At 36.7% G+C, this 19104-nt stretch overlaps 1 protein-coding gene across 1 annotated transcript in view; it reads left to right on the forward strand.

Annotated features, from left to right (window-relative positions):
* Positions 1-19104, forward strand: part of INSC (INSC spindle orientation adaptor protein) — a 510527-nt gene that overhangs the window by 107869 nt on the left and 383554 nt on the right. Inside the window, exons 10-13 of the mRNA XM_083840240.1 lie at positions 9644-9710; positions 12775-12930; positions 13588-13664; positions 15615-18948. Of these exons, the coding sequence (XP_083696366.1) occupies positions 9644-9710; positions 12775-12930; positions 13588-13664; positions 15615-15743 (429 nt within the window). The 3' untranslated portion in view covers positions 15744-18948. The remainder of the gene's footprint in view (positions 1-9643; positions 9711-12774; positions 12931-13587; positions 13665-15614; positions 18949-19104) is intronic.

A 19104-nucleotide genomic window follows, 5' to 3' on the forward strand; every position in this document is an offset into this window, starting at 1 on the left:
TCAGTTAAGATTTGAAGCCCTTAATATTGTTCTTCCTCTAGGTTCCAGATCCTTTTCTCTGATCCCTTATTTTTTCAGGGCATTTATTTTCCTTTTGCTGCCTTTTTTCCCCCCCTTTTTTCCTCTCACATGGAAGATTGCAGGGTCAAAAAGAGAGGAGAGACAGATGTTACTTTAAGATCAAGAAATCCAGATTTTTAAATGTTGCCTAGGTTCCAGTGAAAGACATTTTTAAACAGAAAAATATTAACAGGACCTTTAGACTTTTAAAAGTCCCTGCCTGAATAACAGGAGCTCACAGTACTACTTCTCAACCAGAGTTTCTGGAATACTGGGGAACTTATTACTCCTTGCCAACTGTTTTTTTGTTTCTGCTTGTTATGAAGACTGGAACTTCTGACTCCAATTTTTTTAAATTGCTGTCCAAATTTTCCCATATGTTTGGAAGCCAGCATGGGCTAACAAGAACATGGGCTCAGAATGGAGTTTGAGCCATGCAGTCCATGTTAGGTGCCCACCTTCCCTGTATCTGACCGAAGTAGGAGACAAAATCATTGTTGGTCACAGAGGAAGGCAGCAGACGAAGAGTCCTCCTCACTTATGCTTTTGAATTTGTAGGAGCAAAAAGAGGTTGGAAGGGGAGCTCCTTCTCCCTGTTGGATCAGGAGAGGAATATCCCTTCCACCACTGAACCATCAGCTGGTCCTTCCCAGATAATAAATGCATGAGATACTCTGGGACTGAGTGACCTATGGCATGTTACACAAGCAGCCAGTGACAGGGTTAGGAACAAAGGTTGGTGATCTGCCTTTATTAGCTTTGTCTGTGAACTGTGGTTGGCAAACTATATACTAAGATTGTGCAATTCTTTCTAGTATTTACTAGATCACATTGAGAAAACGTTTTCGATGAATATAGCTTGAAACATAGGTGATACGTTACATAATAAAGTTATTAAAAGTACAATTAAGAAATTAAACTAGTAACAAGACTGCCAATAGGATGTAAAAATGGAAATTAGGCCAAAAGTCACATGCCTTTCCCTGAACTTTAACCATGACATTATATCACTGATATCCTAACTTTAACCATGACATTATATCACTGATATCCTGGTTAATTTTCTATGTGAGACTGCAAGTGCTTTCCTCTTGTCTGTTCCCTTCCCCCCCCACCTTTTTTATTTTTAACTGGCTATCTCTGTCTTTGCACGTACAGTAATTTTAAGAATATAAAAATAAGTGAGTGTCTTGACAGTTTTTATGTGGTCAATGTTATGGATTGTTACACTTCAGGGGACCAGCACTAAATCTCTTAAACAAATCTTTTTGAGAGAAAATGCCTGTTTAGTTATAATTCTGCCTTTTGGAGTTAGATTTGATGCAGTATAAGGCAATATGCATCATTATGCAAAACAAGAGGCACAGCTGGAAGAGTAAAATCCTCATGTCAGCTGAAGAACTCTTTGCTATTCTTTCCTAGCTCAGTGTGTATAGGGCTTTATTCCTGGGATCAATTCCTAATATTGTCCCTGCTCAGATTTTGGAGTACTAATTTAACTTCTCAGCATTTCTGTTTAATCATCTGTAAAGTTGGGCAGACAGTACACTTGCTCAGTGTAAAGCCTCTCTGGAGGAAACATGCTATGTCAGCACGATTCATTGCAGTTTTTATCTTCTGTCCTTGCCTGTAAGGTTCACAGTACAATTAGGCTGGTGCTATTTACTGCAATAACTATAAAGAGGAGACTTTGCAGCAGGCTGTACCGATCATAAAGCTACAAGTCAGAGATGGTTGTGTATGCATTTTGCTCCTTTTGTCTTGTTTTCATCACAAAATGAGATAGTAGACTTCAAACAGCCTCTGACTTCTGCCATATGACCTGGTTTGTGGGACGTGCCCATTCACCATGTGACCTAAATGCAGGATGCATTTCCAGTGTGCTTCTTTAAAACAAAATATGTGAGAATCTGGTTATTCTGCCTACTTCTTAGCTTTTTTAGTCAGTAGTATGAAGTAAAGTAAATAAAAATCTAGTAAAGACATCCTTCATGCCAAAGGGGAAGATTCCTTTAGTTTTAGCCTCTGATGCTCTGCCTTAGCGTTCCAAGACTACGGTTCCCTGACATAGTCTCAAAGTAGACCTGGAATTCGCCAGCAGATCCTGTCTCTAACTGCTATTTTGATTTTATCGGGATGTTTGCCTCTTCCAATCAGGTGGCAGTTCTTGCCCTAAACGAGGTAAGTAAGCCTCAAATGTGGAAGATATTGGCCCTTTAACAGGCTGAAATGCGCGCTTTCATCTTCCAAATCCTACTGCATTTTTATTCCTGAATAGCTGGTTTCACACTAATCAGAAACACTTGAAGATCATCTTAAATCTCCTGTTCATAGTAGGTTATCTCAAGCAGTAAAGCAGCCTTCTGTTTCTTTGTGGTTTTTAGGTTTAAACCTCTTTATTACCTAAAGCATTTGAGATTTATGTTCTCAGCGTATGTATCTGAGTTTATAACAAAGCATTTTGAGTTAGTTTTCACTTTTGTAACAAATGGCCAGTACCTTTCTTTACTGGTTAGTGAACAGTAGTCACCATTACTTGTTTAGAAAGACAAGTGTTGTTATGATGTCAGTCGTTACATTATTTAAGCAGGAGAATCTCCAAGCTGACTTGGATGGAGATTTGAGAGGTTTTGAACAACACTATTTTACAGGTTCTTAACCATAGTTTCTCAAATTTCTCCCACTCTTGATAACTGTAATTCCTAAGGCTCAGTGCAAAGTCAACCACAGAATTGAAAAGGAAGGTTCACTGTTCATAAACTCAGCGTATGAAAGAGTGGGTGGAAGGAAATTGTGTGGAACTGAAAACACTTTTCAAATGATAAAAATAGATTTTGTTTATTGGAGTAACCAATGATATTAACACTGCCAATTATAACAATGGGCAACATTGTCGCTGCAGAGGGGTGTGCCTGTGTTTATTATCTGCTTACTTATTCTGGTTATAGAAATAGTGAATTTTAGTCAGGTTTTTAATTTCCAGGGCAACTGTGAGGCTAACAATATGATGCTGTATTGACTTTTGAAAGTCTGAAATATCTCCATTATTTTTAAGTCTATTTATTTATTAAATAGAGAACACTTCCATGGATCTAAATGGGAGCCTCCTTGCGAAATTCAAAAATAACAAAAACGTCAATACTTATTTCACCAGCAAATGATTTAAAGGTGAATTTTCAATGCCTCTTAATTTTAGGTATATTTTTTAAGTTCTGAAAATGAGCTCATTAGTCTCAGTTTAACCTTGTGAAAAATCATGCTAATCCTGGTGGGAGTAGGTGCATATTAAGATTTTGATAATTTGATGCCTCTTCTAGAGATGCTAAAATAGAAGCATTTCTGACAATTCTCTTGCTAGCATTTTGTGTTTTACTTCTCATGGTGACATAGTTTAGGTGGACAGTGTATAACACATTAACAGCTGGGTGGTGAATACAGGGATAAACCTCAGAGGCCTGTTCTACTGGTTGTTTTTAGTAGTGCATATCATGCATATCTTTGCCTCTGTCTTCAACACTGATGACGGGTTTCGGGACCCAGGGTACCCTGAGCTGGAGGACCATGATGGTGGGAATAATAAACTCCCAACCAACCCTGAACGTGTGCGGGATTTGCTGCTCCACCTGCTGCTCCACCTGGATCCATACAAGTCCATGGGTCTGGACGGAATTCATCCCAGGGTGCTTAAAGAGCTGGCGGACGTCATCGCAGGACCTCTCAATTATTTTTCAACAATCTTGGGAATCTGGAGAGGTCCCATTGGACTGGAAGCTGGCAAATGTAGTGCCAATTTTCAAGAAGGGTAAGAAAGAAGACCCTAGCAATTACAGGCCTGTCAATCTCACATCAGTGCCTGGTAAAATTATGGAGAGGATGATCCTTGAAGTTATTGAAGCGCACCTGGAGGACAATGTAGTCACTGTCCCAGCCAACATGGGTTCATGAGGGGTAGGTCCTGCCTAACAAATTTGATTTCTTTTTATGATAAGATCACCCATCTAGTCGATCAAGGGAAACCACCTAATGTGATCTTTTTGGACTTCAGCAAAGGTTTTGATACAGTTTCCCATAGGGTCCTACTGGACAAAATGTCCAGCATACAGCTAAACAAAAACATCATACGATGGGTGAGCAATTGGCTGACGGACAGGGCTCGAAGGGTTGTGGTAAATGGGGCCACATCTGGCTGGCGGATGGTCACTATTGGGGTATCTCAAGACTTCATTTTAGGGCCAATCCTCTTCAGTGTTTTTATAAATGATTTGGATATAGGACTAGAAGGTGTTTTGAGCATATCTGCCAGTGACACCAAACTTGGAGGAGTTGTGGACTCGGATGAGGGTGGAAAGGCCTTGCGGAGAGATCTGGACAGATTGGAGAGCTGGGTGAACACGAACCACATGAAGTTTAACAAAAGCAAGTGCCAGGTCCTGCACCTGGGATGGGGCAACCCTGGTTATACGTACAGACTGGGCGATGAGACGCTGGAGAGCAGCCCCGCAGAGAGGGATCTGGGGGTTGTGGTTGACAGCAAGTTGAATATGAGCCAGCAGTGCGCCCTGGCAGCCAGGAGGGCCAACCGTATCCTGGGGTGCATCAGCATGGCATTGCTAGTTGGTCGAGGGAAGGGACTGTCCCTCTCTGCTCTGCGCTGGTGCGGCCTCACCTCGAGCACTGTGTGCAGTTCTGGGCACCACAGTACAAAAAGGATGTGAAACTGCTGGAGAGTGTCCAGAGGAGGGCGACGAAGATGGTGAAGGGCCTAGAGGGGAAGACATTCGAGGAGCGGCTGAGGTCACTGGGCCTGTTCAGCCTGGAGAAGAGGAGGCTGAGGGGGGACCTCATCGCAGTGTACAACTTCCTTGCGAGGGGGAGTGGAGAGGCAGGTGACCTATTCTCCGTTATCACCAGTGATAGGACCTGCGGGAACGGCGTTAAGCTGAGGCAGGGGAAGTTTAGGCTAGACATCAGGAAGAGGTTCTTCACTGAGAGGGTGGTTGCACACTGGAACAGGCTCCCCAGTGAAGTAGTCACTGCACCAAGCCTGTCTGAATTTAAGAAGAGATTGGACTGTGCTCTTAGTCACATGGTCTAAACTTTTGGGCAGACCTGTGCGGTGCCAGGAGTTGGACCTGATGATCCTTATGGGTGCCTTCCAACTCGGGATATTCTATGATTCTGTGATTCTATGATTCTATGCAAGACTGACTGGAATTATTCAACTTTCATGTTGTGGCACACAAATGTGTCTTAGGCAATTTATTACTAAGCAAAACTAAGAACCAAATTGCTCACATAGTGTAATTTACCAAAAAGATTAAGAGGTAACTTGCAAGACTGAACTCAGGTAAATAAGCTAAGCTCTTGATGTGACAAAGAAAGAATGAAAAAGAGCCATGAAACCAAACCAAACCAAAAAAGAACAAGAAGAAACAAATATTAAAATTAAAACTAAGCAGTTACAACCAACATGGGGGGAAAAATATTAAGGGAAATGGCAGGTTCTGCATTTTCTATATCATCATATCAAGACAGCGTCTTGCTTAAAAATGATACTGAGTTAAATATATCTTAAAGAGATAAGTAGTCACATAAATGGAAGAAAGATCCTGTGAATACAGGAAGTCAGCTTTAGAGTTGTAATGGTCCTTTGTAGCCAAATTTGTTTTTCTGCTTGTATCCTGAGCATTGCTTTGTAAAAGTTATGTATTTTCCTTTACAGAGAAGCAAGCTCTTCAGTGAAAATCAAATAGAGTTTTAAAAACTTTCATAAGTTTAGAACATAAATCTGGATGTAGACTACTACTTAATTTGCCCTGCATGGGATCTGCATATCTGAATTCTCTCTCTCAACATGCAACAATATATTTTTACTTTTCAGCTCCTCCAAAACTGTCCTAAGTGTTTTCTTTACCTTGGAATATAGCATATTATTCTCTTCTGAGCGTGAAAGAAAGACAGACCAGTGGTTTCAGGCACAGCATAACAGACATAGTTTTAAACTAGTGACAAAGTGGAAAGATCTGAATTGTACTGTCAGTCATTTTACCTTCTCCGAGCAGCATCAGAAAAATGTCTGTCTTTCCATATGGGAGTATTCTCAAATAGTTTAGCAACAAGTGAATTTTTCAGCAAGAGTTTCTCCTTCTCTTCCTATACTTAACGTTGTCATGTTGATGGCACATCTAACCACAGAACAAGGTTTATAGATTTTTATTTCTTTTATTAACTTATTTTTTATAACTCTTTTCCAATGCACCCCATGAATTGGAAGGCTGAATTCTGCATCTTTCCTTAGTGCATCCAATAGAGATCTAGACTCTGAGACCCCTGACTCTGCAACTAGCATCTGCCCATGGTTTTAGGGCTACCAGTTCCTGCAGAGAAAGCTGCAGTCACCAGGTTTATCAAAAGTCTTCCTGCCATTAGAGAAGAACCTCAAATTTTTGATCAGTCTGAACAACAGAGACCAGAATATGGACTTAGCTTGGGTTAGTCTATTGGAGGGATCTGCAATATCTGTACAAATAACAGATGCAAGGGTCAGGACCTAGCTCCAGGACATATCATACATATTGAAAATAGATTATGAGATCAAGTATTATATTAAAAACAATCCACATATGATGAAGCAATATTGTTTGTTTGTTTTCTGGGAAAAAAAACAAACAAACAACATTTACAGATTTCACATTTCAGTATATTGCTAGGGTTAGTGTAATTTGCGGGCTTCAGAATAGACTTTCTCCCTGGTGTCATTGCAACAACAGACGATCAGAGGTTGTGTGTGCTATTGTCAAGGACAGCCTCTTTTTTGTACTTTAAGCTGCCTAGAAGGTCATTGCGTGGCTTAGGAATCCAGAGAAATTCCAAGAATCCTAAACCAGCACAGGTGCCAGTCCTTTATAATCTTGGAGAGTAGTCTTGTTCAAGATATTTCTTTAAAAAATAATGAAATTTATATAGAATATTGCAGTGGAATACTAGAAGATCCCATGTTAAATATTTTCACTTTAATTCTTAAATAATTGAAAATTCTTTCAATTCTTTCAAAATTCTTTCACTTCTTTCACTATCAACATTTTTTTTTTCTAGTAATTTTCATCTATTTTCCCCATGGCAATAGCTTTTATCTTTGTATGCTCCATGTTTTACAGTAACATCTGAATTGGTTTAACAATTCATCAGGGCTTCACAGTATTTTTTCTTTTTTTTTTTTTTTTTGAGACACTTGCCTAAGGGTTTTTGGAATTTGGGGACAGATAATGGGAAAAGAAAGGCTTAGACAGAGACTGCAGCATGAGCCTAAGCATCATTAGACAAAAAGAATCTACATTGGGAGAGATGCTGCTGGAAAAGTTCTGTTTATGGTTTGCAATCAACCGTAAATCCAAAGGAAATCTTGCTTCATTAATACCAGTGCTCAAAGAAGTGTTGCTCTTCAAAGCAAAATGAGTCTACACACAAGTTTATTTTCCCCTAGAGAGTTCATCAAGGAATTAAACTTCCTTGAACTCTGGTCTCTATTACAGAGGAAATTTTCATGTAAGCTGCATATATAGTGAATTCTAAAATAAGCAAATATAGGAGAAATATAAAATTTAAAGTCAGCTCTATTCAGCTTGCCTCTTATGTGTTTATGTTATGCTATTTCATGTTTACCTTGTGTATATCACAGGAAAATGTGACATTTTGGGGAAAGAAAATCTATCCATATGAAGTGAGTTAATCTATAGTTTAACTGCCTTTAGAATCCTAAGGTGTTAAAAGGTAATTTAGGTAAAACCTGGATGTTATTGATAAGAAGGGTCTTACATAAACCTTTCTGGACAAGGCTACATATAAAACCTTTAGACTAGTTCATAAATACATTGAAAAATAAAGGGGCTGTGTGATCAACACAAAGGAGTCTGAAGTATAAATGTAACCATCACTCAAATAATTTTTGGTCTCAAAAGATATACACAAAATATTTTTACATATGAAAATACTTATTAGACAAAATAACTTGAAGCAGTGGAATAATTGGCACATATTCAAATTGTAGTTAATTGAATTCTTCATCTGTGGCTTAGAGAGCCACATGAGGTACATATTCTGCATAGAGGAAGTAATTTTCATTAACAGGATATAATTTAGAATGAGAAAACATATACACTCTGCCTGAAACAGTGTTAATAATTAATATGGAATAAATACATAGACATAGACTGAGTTACCATATTTCTACCTGTCACTCTTTAGAGTTTCAGCAACTCATTTGCATCCTAAGTACATATATTTATTCAGAGAGATGACACTGTAACACTGCCTTCGAAAGTGGAAGACCTTTATGTCACATCATTGAAAATGAGTCATCCTTGTTATTAAAATGGTAAAGTGAGATCAGAACTGTGATTTGATCTACTTACATCTGTCTAAGAAGTTTGCTTGTTTGTGAGCAAATGCTATACAGTTAAGTCATAACCAGTTCTCAAATTGATCATTATTTTTGAGGCTGATCAGTATTTCTCAACAAGAAAATAGGAATATTTTAAGGAAGAATATTATTTCTACTTTGTATTATAATGATATGTCACATTTATTATTTAGTCTCTCACATGTGCTGTTAATAATGAGATGTACTTGCATGTAGGAAGCGATTTATTTGAAGACTAAAGTATAAAAGACTATTGTGCAGGATTTATGATAGAAACTATACAATATCAGTGAAGGTAATGACTGAAAGCCAACAGGTCTACATGATCCAGGCTCTGTCAATGGCTGCTGCATCATTTAAAGCAAGCTGCATTGCACCTAATCTTGAAAACAGTTAATACTATTTTGGATAAGAAATTCCATAAGTTGTGATTTCACAACCTGCTTCTTTTGGTGCAAAACCTAATTTTGATCTTAGCTCAGGAAATGTGTAAACAGACTCTTAGGACCAGCTCTGGTTGGGACAGTGCTCTAATGCACATAATCTCTATGCATGTTAATAAGATTTTAAGACTGAAAAATATTCCTTAAATTATCATTTGAATTATGGCTGAAATCTTCAGATCCTTTGTGAGTGTTCCTCAAAGTTTAAGCCAAACCCTGAAGCAGAAAGGTAACAGTAATGTACCATTACTGAATGTACGGTATGTGCTAGTGCTTAACCTGTCCTGTGAGCATTATCTGTGCTGGAATGGGACCACAGGTCTGGCTTCTGAGTAAGGGCAGCTCTTGGCTGAATTATTTGTAGAACTCCCTTTTTTTTTTTTTTATATATATATATAAATGCTTATCTTCTTTCTTCTGATTTGACCACTGAAACAATTCTTCTGCTGTATAGAACTCTATGACATACTTCTCTGCATGAGTATAGGAGTGAGAGAAAAAGAAACGTTATTTTTCTTGTTGTCTTGGTTTCAATTGTCAGCCTTACGTAAGAGACCCCTGAGAAATCAGAGGTGGGAATAGACTGTTCTCCTACAAGAACGCTTTTAATTTTTACTGATTTTGCCATATTCCTGCCATACTAATTTTACATTCACAAATACTAAATACCATTGTGATTTATAACACCATACTTAGTATTTCCTTCTCTTTTTAATAACAGGTGGTAACAATATTGGCAAACATGTCTGTCTTGGACCAATGTGCTTCAGAAATCATTCAAGGAAATGGTATGTATTTTGGCTGAATTGCATTCTATATGTGTTTGTGGAGAATGTTTGAAAGGAAAGGATTATTTGCAAGGTAAAGGAGAAAGACTTCACTAATAATACTTCGCTTTGAATCTTGTCTCTATTGGATATTGCATATTGCTGCAGGGTGCAGAATGAGTCCTTGGGAGAGTTCCTCGTAACTGAAATAATTTACCACTGGTTTAGAAGGCTTTGCATGTAAGGCCACATTGCTGATTTTGCGTGTATGTGCATGCTGTTTATTTGTAGATGCACAATGCAAGGTAGTATGGAAGTGTTTCAACATTTTTTATTCTTATAATTACACTGCATAAGGTATCAATTCTTACACATTGGAAGATATCTGATACAGAGCCATGTATAGTTTCTGTTCCTTTGTTCACAGGTATTCAGAGGTACAAATTTTGATATATTGTTTTTCTTACTGAAGAGCAGTTGTCTCCCCCCCCCCCAGTCCTTTAAATATCATATTACAAGAAATTCATGATGTTAAAAAGAACTAGGTGTCATGGGCCCACCAGAAGTCTGACCAGTTAGGTTAATAATTCTGTGGAAGACATAACTGCCTTACTAATACACTTACCAACAAATTCATGGCCAAGCAATATTGTAAGCTTTTTTCTTCTCCCCTTTCAGTTGGAGATATTCAATTATTGTGAAGCTTCACAAACATTATCTTTTCTGTCCTAGGCATATCCCTTCCACAGTGTTTTAATTAATGTTTGTGTAGGAGAGGTTTTGAGTTTGGATCTATTTGAATCTTATGACAATGGGTTTCAGCATCCATGTAGAAAGCGGATCTTGAAATAGTCAATTTCATGTAATATTGGATTTAGTTGTTTATTATTTCCATATTTCAATGGAAAATTTGAGTTCTGCGCATACAAGTACAACTGGCAAGGATCATTTGCTAGATGGAATCCATGTGTGCACAGAGGTAGTGTGCATCTGATATCCTTGCTAAGGTGTGTTTATGTGTGAAAACGTATTGCTGTTTGAGACTAAATGAAAATGTGGAGGTTGAATAGATTTTGATACCAAAGCACTTCCATCACAGATGTGTGCAATTTTACAAATTATATGACCTCCCTGTCCCATGTAGAAAGCAATGCAGTAGGGGGAGAAGACAGGTAGGTTAGCACGTAGGTTTCTTACACAATGTCCTTGTTCCATGGGAGTGGAGGGCCAGTCCTGGAGAGGGGTCATTTGGGTCCATATGCTGGTTTCTGTCATGCTCTTGGTGAAGCATGCTCGCTGTGTTCCTAGAGGTTGGGTGGGTGCTTCTGGACATCTTGGTGCCGGTGCATGAAATTTCCCTCCCTGGAGTCTTTCCCAGAAACTCTTGGTAAGACCCTGACTTCCTCAGGTCTGTAGGTATTTGTAATTATCAGATTGGGTAGAAAATACCCTGTTGGTGATTTCTGTTCAAGTTATATTTTTTCCTGATTTTCTGTTGTTAGCACCTACAATCCGGATATGTCCTGGAAACTTTTGCACTCCTTTTTGATTAACAAGTTGATTATGTAGTTTGCGTATCTATTTCCTTGAGCACACCATGAACTGCTTTGTTGACAGCTATTTGATCATGTTCCCACAAGTGCAGAAAGATCATAAAAGGACAGCCAAGCATGCTGTGCTTTGTAGGACCAGGACATTGCTGTTAACATTTGCAAATAACTGTGGAACAATTTGGGCAAATTGTTTAATATTCATCACAGATTGCATTGGATCTGTGCGCACTCACACCACTGGTGAGCTGTAAGCCTGACTTGGACCAAAATAAAAAAGAAGTATACAGTGCCTAAGAGTCTGTTCTTCTTTCCAAAAGAAAACAGAGGTGTTCTGTCCTGTCCTCCCTCAGTGAAACATTTAATTAATGGAAGTATGTATGTGATAAAGTAAAGTTTGTGTATACACATCATGCAAGTCCACACAGAAGCATTTTCCCCCAGGCTTTCTAGAAGGGTTAGCACTCTTCTTGTGTATAAAAGCTTCTGTGTCTGACTAACACTAAAATAATTAGATGCTGGTCAGAAGCCAGGTTTACGTATGTGCTACCGAGAGCGGTCTTCAAATCTTACAGAGTCTCGATGGGTTTTCTACCCAACTTTGACTTTTTTTTTCTTGTATGTCAATTGATTATTATCTAGCTGCGTAATTCTGGTGCTAATTCTCTTAATTGTTTATGCAAATGTTCCAACTGTTAAAATCCTCAGATGCTACCTAAAGTAATCTGAATGCCTAATGGCATATGGAGTTTAATAGCACATAATTGTCCTTACATTTAAAATAATTTCGAAAAGATAAATCAGTGCAGTCTCATCTGGTCTTGTCCTGCTGCAATATGAGTATCAAGTCTTACAGGCAACCGTAAATTGATTTAAAAAAAAAATTAAAAAAATGATATGGGTGACGTTGTCTCCTCTGAAATGAAGACTAGTCATAGTAAACTTCGAGAAGCAGAACTTCATCATTTCCCTTATCAGGGGTTTTTAGAATGCAGATTAATTCAAATAGTTTGAGACAGAAGATTTTAAAAGTTCGCTTAAAAATATGTAAAATGAAAAAAAAAAAAAACCAAACACCTTTTATTTTCTTTTAATTCAAACATCACGTAGAAACCTGAAATATGTTCCTACTGTTTTTTAGGTTAATGATTAGCTTTAGGTTAGTTTAGAAGCAAATAAAGAACTCATTTTGTTTTCATAAATATTTTTTTAGCCAATTTAAAATACTAACTACTGGACTCCAGTCAGGCTGTTTCAAAGCAGCCTGAATGGAAGAGGGAAGAGCTAGTGCATTTTCTAGTTCCAGAAGTTCTGTAGTTTCTTAGTGAAAACAAACTTCACACAGATCAGATGTGCCTAAATACTGATGGCAAAGTTGGAGCCCACAGTTATGCATTCTTCATGTACTATTCAGGCAGTAATTCTATTTACCTAACTCGCTTTTTCTCTTTACTTTTTTGGACTGATTTTATTTATTTATTTATTTATTTATTTATTTTTGAAAGAGGCTAACAATGGCTCTTACATTCTTCTAGGTATTCAACTTTTAATGGAAATGCTCTTTGAAAGGTCATCTTCAGGAAATACAGCAGAAGTTGCTGCTTGTGAGCGAGTCCAACAGAAATCTGCGGTTACACTGGCACGACTCAGCCGAGACCCTGAAGTGGCAGATGCAGCTGTAAAACTCAGCTGTAAGGATGTCTCACTAGCTTAATGAGACTGAAAAAGAGGGAGGAACTGTCAAGGAGGAGCTCTTTTTATTTTTTAGCCTCACTTGGTACAGTTTGTGGAATAGGTTCCCTATAAAATCTGTTCAGAGGGTTAGGAGGTTCTGCTAAATGAACCTCTGGTTCATTTCCTAGAGAAGCCTGAGATGGAGCTTCCACTCAATGCATAGGTGTGTCAGACTGTGACAACTAACAGTGCTACCTCCCACATTCCTTTACTTAAACCCTTGTGCAGTATCCATCAATGAACAGAAAACTTAGACCAGAGCAGGTTCAGATGTGCTGAATCTACTGGGAGGCAACATTTTCTTTGGGCTGGAGTTTTTTAAAGGCATGTGGGAGGATAGATGGGGAAGAAGTGGAATAATGATTTTCATTCTGAAAGAGCAACAAAGGTTAAAAACAATGCATTTCTTTGTTTACAATTTACAAGTATTAATTGTGAAGTGCTAGCTCCATGGAAAGTATCTTAAGTATTTGGATACCATCTTGGCATTAGAGGTAATATTTGGTAAGGAAGATAAATATTAACATTTTTGTTAAAGGCCTTTTATCCTTTTATCTCAGATAAGTAGTTTGTGTTTCTGAATTGTTTATCCCAATATTCTTTTGTGCATGCAGGTATTCCTCGCCTAATTAAACTTTGCCGATCACCAACTGAAAGAAATAACAGTGATTCTGTTTTAGTGGCATGTCTGGTAGGTACCTTTTTATCATGCTTATCCTGCAAAATGCATAAAATCCAGTCCTTTAGACTTCGAAATGAATAAGTATTGCAAAAATGTTTTAAATTCATGTCAGGGCCTCCTGCTTTTCCCCTTAAGTATAATCGTGTACAGTGTTAGTTATTCTTCCTGTAATTGAAGTTTTAGGTGAACATGTAAAAAATGTCTTCAACTTCATATTGTTGAGCACTCAACTTTGTAATTTAATGCGTCAATAATTGTTAAATTCCATTCTCTGGTGATATCTTTGCTGAAATGAGCCTTGAATCACAGAGGTAGTAGCCCTTTCTTTGTGCACATGCACACATACATATAAATATATATACAAATAATTAAATAAAATGGCCAAAGAGAGTAATGGAGATTTGCTTTCACTATAACCTATTATTTTTTTTTCCTATTTGAGTCTCTAAGACAACATAGAGCTTAGCCAAGGAGTGGCCAATGGAAGGTTAACACTGTCTCTGCTTAGGAGAAAAATCCTAGTTGCTGGCCCTACGCCACATAGACTGTGAGCCCCAGCCTGCTGTTGGAGTTAAGTAATTTCATGTAGGATACTGCAAGAGGAAAGTGCTCTGGGGACGTGGGTGAAGAATATTGCTTGACAGTGTGTGTGTGGTTTTTTTTTTTAATATAATATTAATGTTATTGTAGTGCCAAAATAAATCTTGGTGTTAATCAAAGCTACAATGACCTAGCTTGCTTTGTATGTGTATAGGGTAAGTTTTTGTTCATTTAAGCAGGACTCATTCATGATGAAGAGGGTTTGAAAGTGACCATAAGAAATACTATGGTTATTCTGCATGTGTGCTGAGAATACTGATTAATCTTCTATGGCTTGAGCAGAGGCCACAGAGTGATGGCAGCAAACAAGACTGACTTTTCTACTGCCCTGTCTCACTGAGTTAGTGCTGCACATTCCCTGAATTCATATCTATTGATTGAGACGTTACCTGCCTGTCCACCTCAGCACTTCTCCGGATAGTTTAGCAACTGCACAATGGCACTTTTCTGAATAATGTGGCAAAAATGTTGTACTCGAGACAAATATACTGCCTCAGGCTCATATATATCATCACTGAGGTCCAAATGCTTGTATCTTTTTGGTGTTTTTAGCTTAGTTGTTTACTTTTTGTGTACTTTGAAGCAGGTGATTAACTCCTCTGTTAATATAGCATTGATAAACAGTGCAAGGATAGCTGATCACAACTATCGGACCTTACTAGTTTGAAGACAGTTTTTATTCTTGAAGAAAACTAGCTTGCTTTTCAGTTGCATCTGTAGTGTCAGGTTGCTAGAAGGTATGTAGTTGTATATTTTATTCTGTTGAGAAAAACAAGTAATTTCTTAGAAAGGGAGAGGTTAAACACAACGGTATTATCAAAGTAATTTGTATTATGCAGTTTCATAATCCTAACAACTGGTAGTTTTACTTGTTTCCAAATGGATCCCAAATTCCTTCTTTATACTACACTTCTGTCTAAAAGATCTGTTTATAGGCATTGCATAAAAATCCACTGGCAGACACTTTCTGAGTCAGACAAAAATTAAGACAAAAGCTGAGAACAGAATTGAGATACAGAGGGAGTGACAGACATGCAGCAAATCAGAGATACATTTACAATAGAAGTGCTCTAGCTGTTGCCCGTGTGTTCTTTCCTTTAATACCAAACGGTTCTTGCCGCTAATGTCTGAGAGTAATGTGCTTAGAAAGAGTTGTCATTTAATAGCTGATTTTGAGGGGAGGTTCATCTGACAGATGAAGACACTAGTGAGAGATCAGCTTGGCAAAAGTGTCCATAAACCTGAATTCTTTAGTTTTGAGTCCTGGATGTTATTTGGAGATTGTTACTATGAGTTCCTGCAATGAAGACTTTGTCGAAGCTTAACAGTATTCCCTTTTTTTTTTTTTTTTTTTTATAGGCAGCCTTACGAAGACTGGCAGTTATGAGTCCTGATAGACTTGAAGATTCAGATTTTCAGCAGCTAGTTAAGCCCAGACTTGTGGATTCCTTCCTGTTATGCACAAATATGGAAGAGAGCTTTGTATAAATGTGAGCCAAAAACCTCAAAGCAAGCTATCCTTTGAAAAACAATAAAAATAATACACATACAATAAGATAATACATATTCAATTTTATTTAGTTTTAGTCCTATTGTTATTTATGACTTATTTATTTTAAAACTATGAACATGTGGTACATGCAAATTTATTTCAGTGGCTTGCAGAGGTAATTTTTTTCAAATTTTCTTGATGTACCAAGACATGTCAAGAGACTATCATTGCAATCTAACAAAATGTTGTTGTCATGTTTAGTAGAATTGAATTGAGATAACAAAGCCAAGAATTTGGTGCTCATTTTTTAAATGTTTCTAATAATGTTTTATTGCTGACATTTTTCTACAGTTAGTACATTTTGCAGTTTTTTGGAGAAATGTGCTAATTTGAGGCATTTGTTTTTAGAAGAAATATGATCCTTAACACTGCAAGTATATACTTTGAAATGAATGGGATGTTACAGTCTGAGTCCAGTTCTTAATTTTTGTGATCTTCTAATAGTATTATGAAAATAAATAACTGATTATCTGGGGAGGAAAAAACAACAATTTTTTTTTTCAAATATTGATTTGTAATGATGTTAGAGGACATTTTAAAGCTATATAATGATGTGCATTATATAATACATAATTGCAGACAACTTTTATTTTATTTGCATGTACTGAAATTTCCTAAAGAAATTGAAAGAATTCTAGAAAAATCTTCAAGAAATCAAATGTATGTCATCAGTAAGAAAGTATCCACATAAGATTTAGGATCATTACGCATCGATAATTTCCCTTCTTTTCCAAGTATTCCAAGAACTGGAATTGAGTATATCCAGATGTGTTTTCAATATTCAAGCTATTACTTTTATGTAATAATCTTGCATAAATATATTAAATAATCAGAATAGATAATTATAACTTGAATTTCCACTTTTTTTTTTTAACTAGCCTTACAATTCTAAAGCTGTGAAACAGGACTTTCAAGGGCTCTTGGAGGTGACAAAAGGAGATTTTACAAATAGATAACAAAATAAAGAATAGAGTTGATTTTAAAAATAAACAGTCCTCTTAAAATTTGACTTTTTCTTTTAATCAAAAAACGATATACATTTAAAATTGGTCAACCATCAATATCTTGAGACTGTTTTCCACCTAGCTTCTCACAAAACACTCTGTAGATTATGAAAATATGTGTAACTTTTACTTGATGGCTCACAATTATTGCTCTGGATCATTTTATGATCAGGCAACTTTAAGGTACTAGGACATCTGCCAAAAAAGTAAGTACACTTCTTTACAGTACTTACTTTGTAGATACATTAAGCAACTTAATTCATTAATGTTTATTTAGTATTACATGGTGTTTAGATGAAAGGCACCAGGAAATTGCTAAACTGTGATTGCCTTCCAGATTTTCTTTGTCTGAGAAATCTGTCCTGCTTCAAGCAGTGATAAATGGTGGCTACTTTTTTTCTCCCCTTGAGTATATGGGTTAAGAAATCTGTCTTAACATTTCTTCCTAGTGATCTTTTCATTTAACTATGAACTTTATCTTAACTGAAGTTTTAAAAACATTAGAAAACACACAGTGACCTCTGTCATAAGCAACTACTCAAAGATAAGCATTGAATCAGATGTTTCACAGATGTGATTTCCTAGTAAGAGCAGAGATAATTCTGCTTTGTTTGCGTACTTTGAGACAGCTCCTTAAATGTATGAAATCGTAAAGATGTATTATACTGTACAGCGTTCAAAATATTACACAAGCAACCAACATTAACACTTTATTCACTAAGCAGAAATGCATGTATGAACCATGCATGCTTTAAATTGTAAAATCAACATTCTTGATGTAAACAAGTCAAAACTCATAAGAAATGAACTTAATAAGGTCCTGTTGTTTTCATGCTGATAATCCCTAACAGAATACAACACATCAAATTATGTTGCTGAATATGCTGGGCTGAACCTTATTCTGCTAGCTGCAACAAACACCAGAAACTATTTGTTTGTAGACAAGGTAGAGTTTATCCCGTATTATCCCATAATAGGTGATGTTAAAATCTCATTAAAAAGAAAAAAAATATATACTTTTGGGCATGTACATTCAGAAAAAGGCAGAGATAATATCATCAAGACAATGGAATTGCTTTATGAGCACTAAAATATAGTAAAATTAGGGGATCCAAATAACTATTTACTTGATACTATTTAGGAAAGCGGCAGTGGACTACAGATGTGTTATGCTGACACAAATGGAACTGTCTCTCTTGTGGAAAGGGAGCATAGGGTGAATCGGTCTGTTGGATAGCTGTTGCTCATAGATCAAAAACATACATAAAACCAGGGAAATTTTAGCACACCCAAGGCAAAAAGACTAATTCCTTGTCCTTTAGAAGTGCAGCTAAGCCATGAGATGGTAGCAAGATTAAAAATATATATATATACACACACACTTGTATGTATATTTATATAATATATATGTATGTTTATCCCCTAGTCCCCATTTTTTTAGTAGAGGGATTGTTATAAAAGTGTTGTTTATATATTTATTCATATGCATAAAAATAATTTTAGAGTACAATCAAGTGTAGCAGAAAAGTATAATGTGGCTGCAATTGGAAATCATAATACTATTTTTCAGTAAATTTGTCTCTTAGTAATTTCAAAGTCTTTAAAAACAGAAAAACAAAATGAATGCACTAGGCATCGGCACATTATCAATTCTCATGCTAATCTATCCTGCAGTCTGAAAAGAGGGTCTAAAAGCTCTGCAGCAACCTGGTTATTGTTCTTGTGACACCTGGCTTTTGCTGATGTTAATAGTGAATATAGTACTGTTCTTGATTGTGTCCTTTCTCCAACAAATACTTGCTCCACTGAAAGTTGAATTAGAAATTAATGAAAAGAAATAGTCGTAGATATTTTATAAGAGCTTATTTTATTTTTTTTCCTAAGATAAAGTGCTACAACAAAAAAGTGTGATTTTTTTTTCAGCATTAGTGTGTCATACAATGTAGTGTCCATACATGTAAAGTAAATTAAAGTAGCTGTTAAGAAAATGCCATTATGACCCATAACATTTTAAAGCCATTTTAAACAGGTCAAATATTCAGTGAGCAGGCCAGTAGCAGTGAAGGAGTCTAATTTGCTCTCAGACACAAAGATGTGAATCCAGATTAATTGATTTGACTACAGATACTCTTAACCTGTAAGTACGTAGCCCATATTGTGTGTTTATGTGTTCATATTATGAATATGGCTGTTTACAGAAGCAAGATACATTTAAATGGATCTCGTATTTTTAGCAGAAAAATACGTATTGAAAGAGCTTGTTCAGACCTGCTATCACTTAAGTGTCATTGAA

The sequence above is a fragment of the Anser anser genome (genome assembly GCF_964211835.1).
Source record: "Anser anser genome assembly, chromosome: 5".
NCBI classification, from domain to species: domain Eukaryota; kingdom Metazoa; phylum Chordata; class Aves; order Anseriformes; family Anatidae; genus Anser; species Anser anser.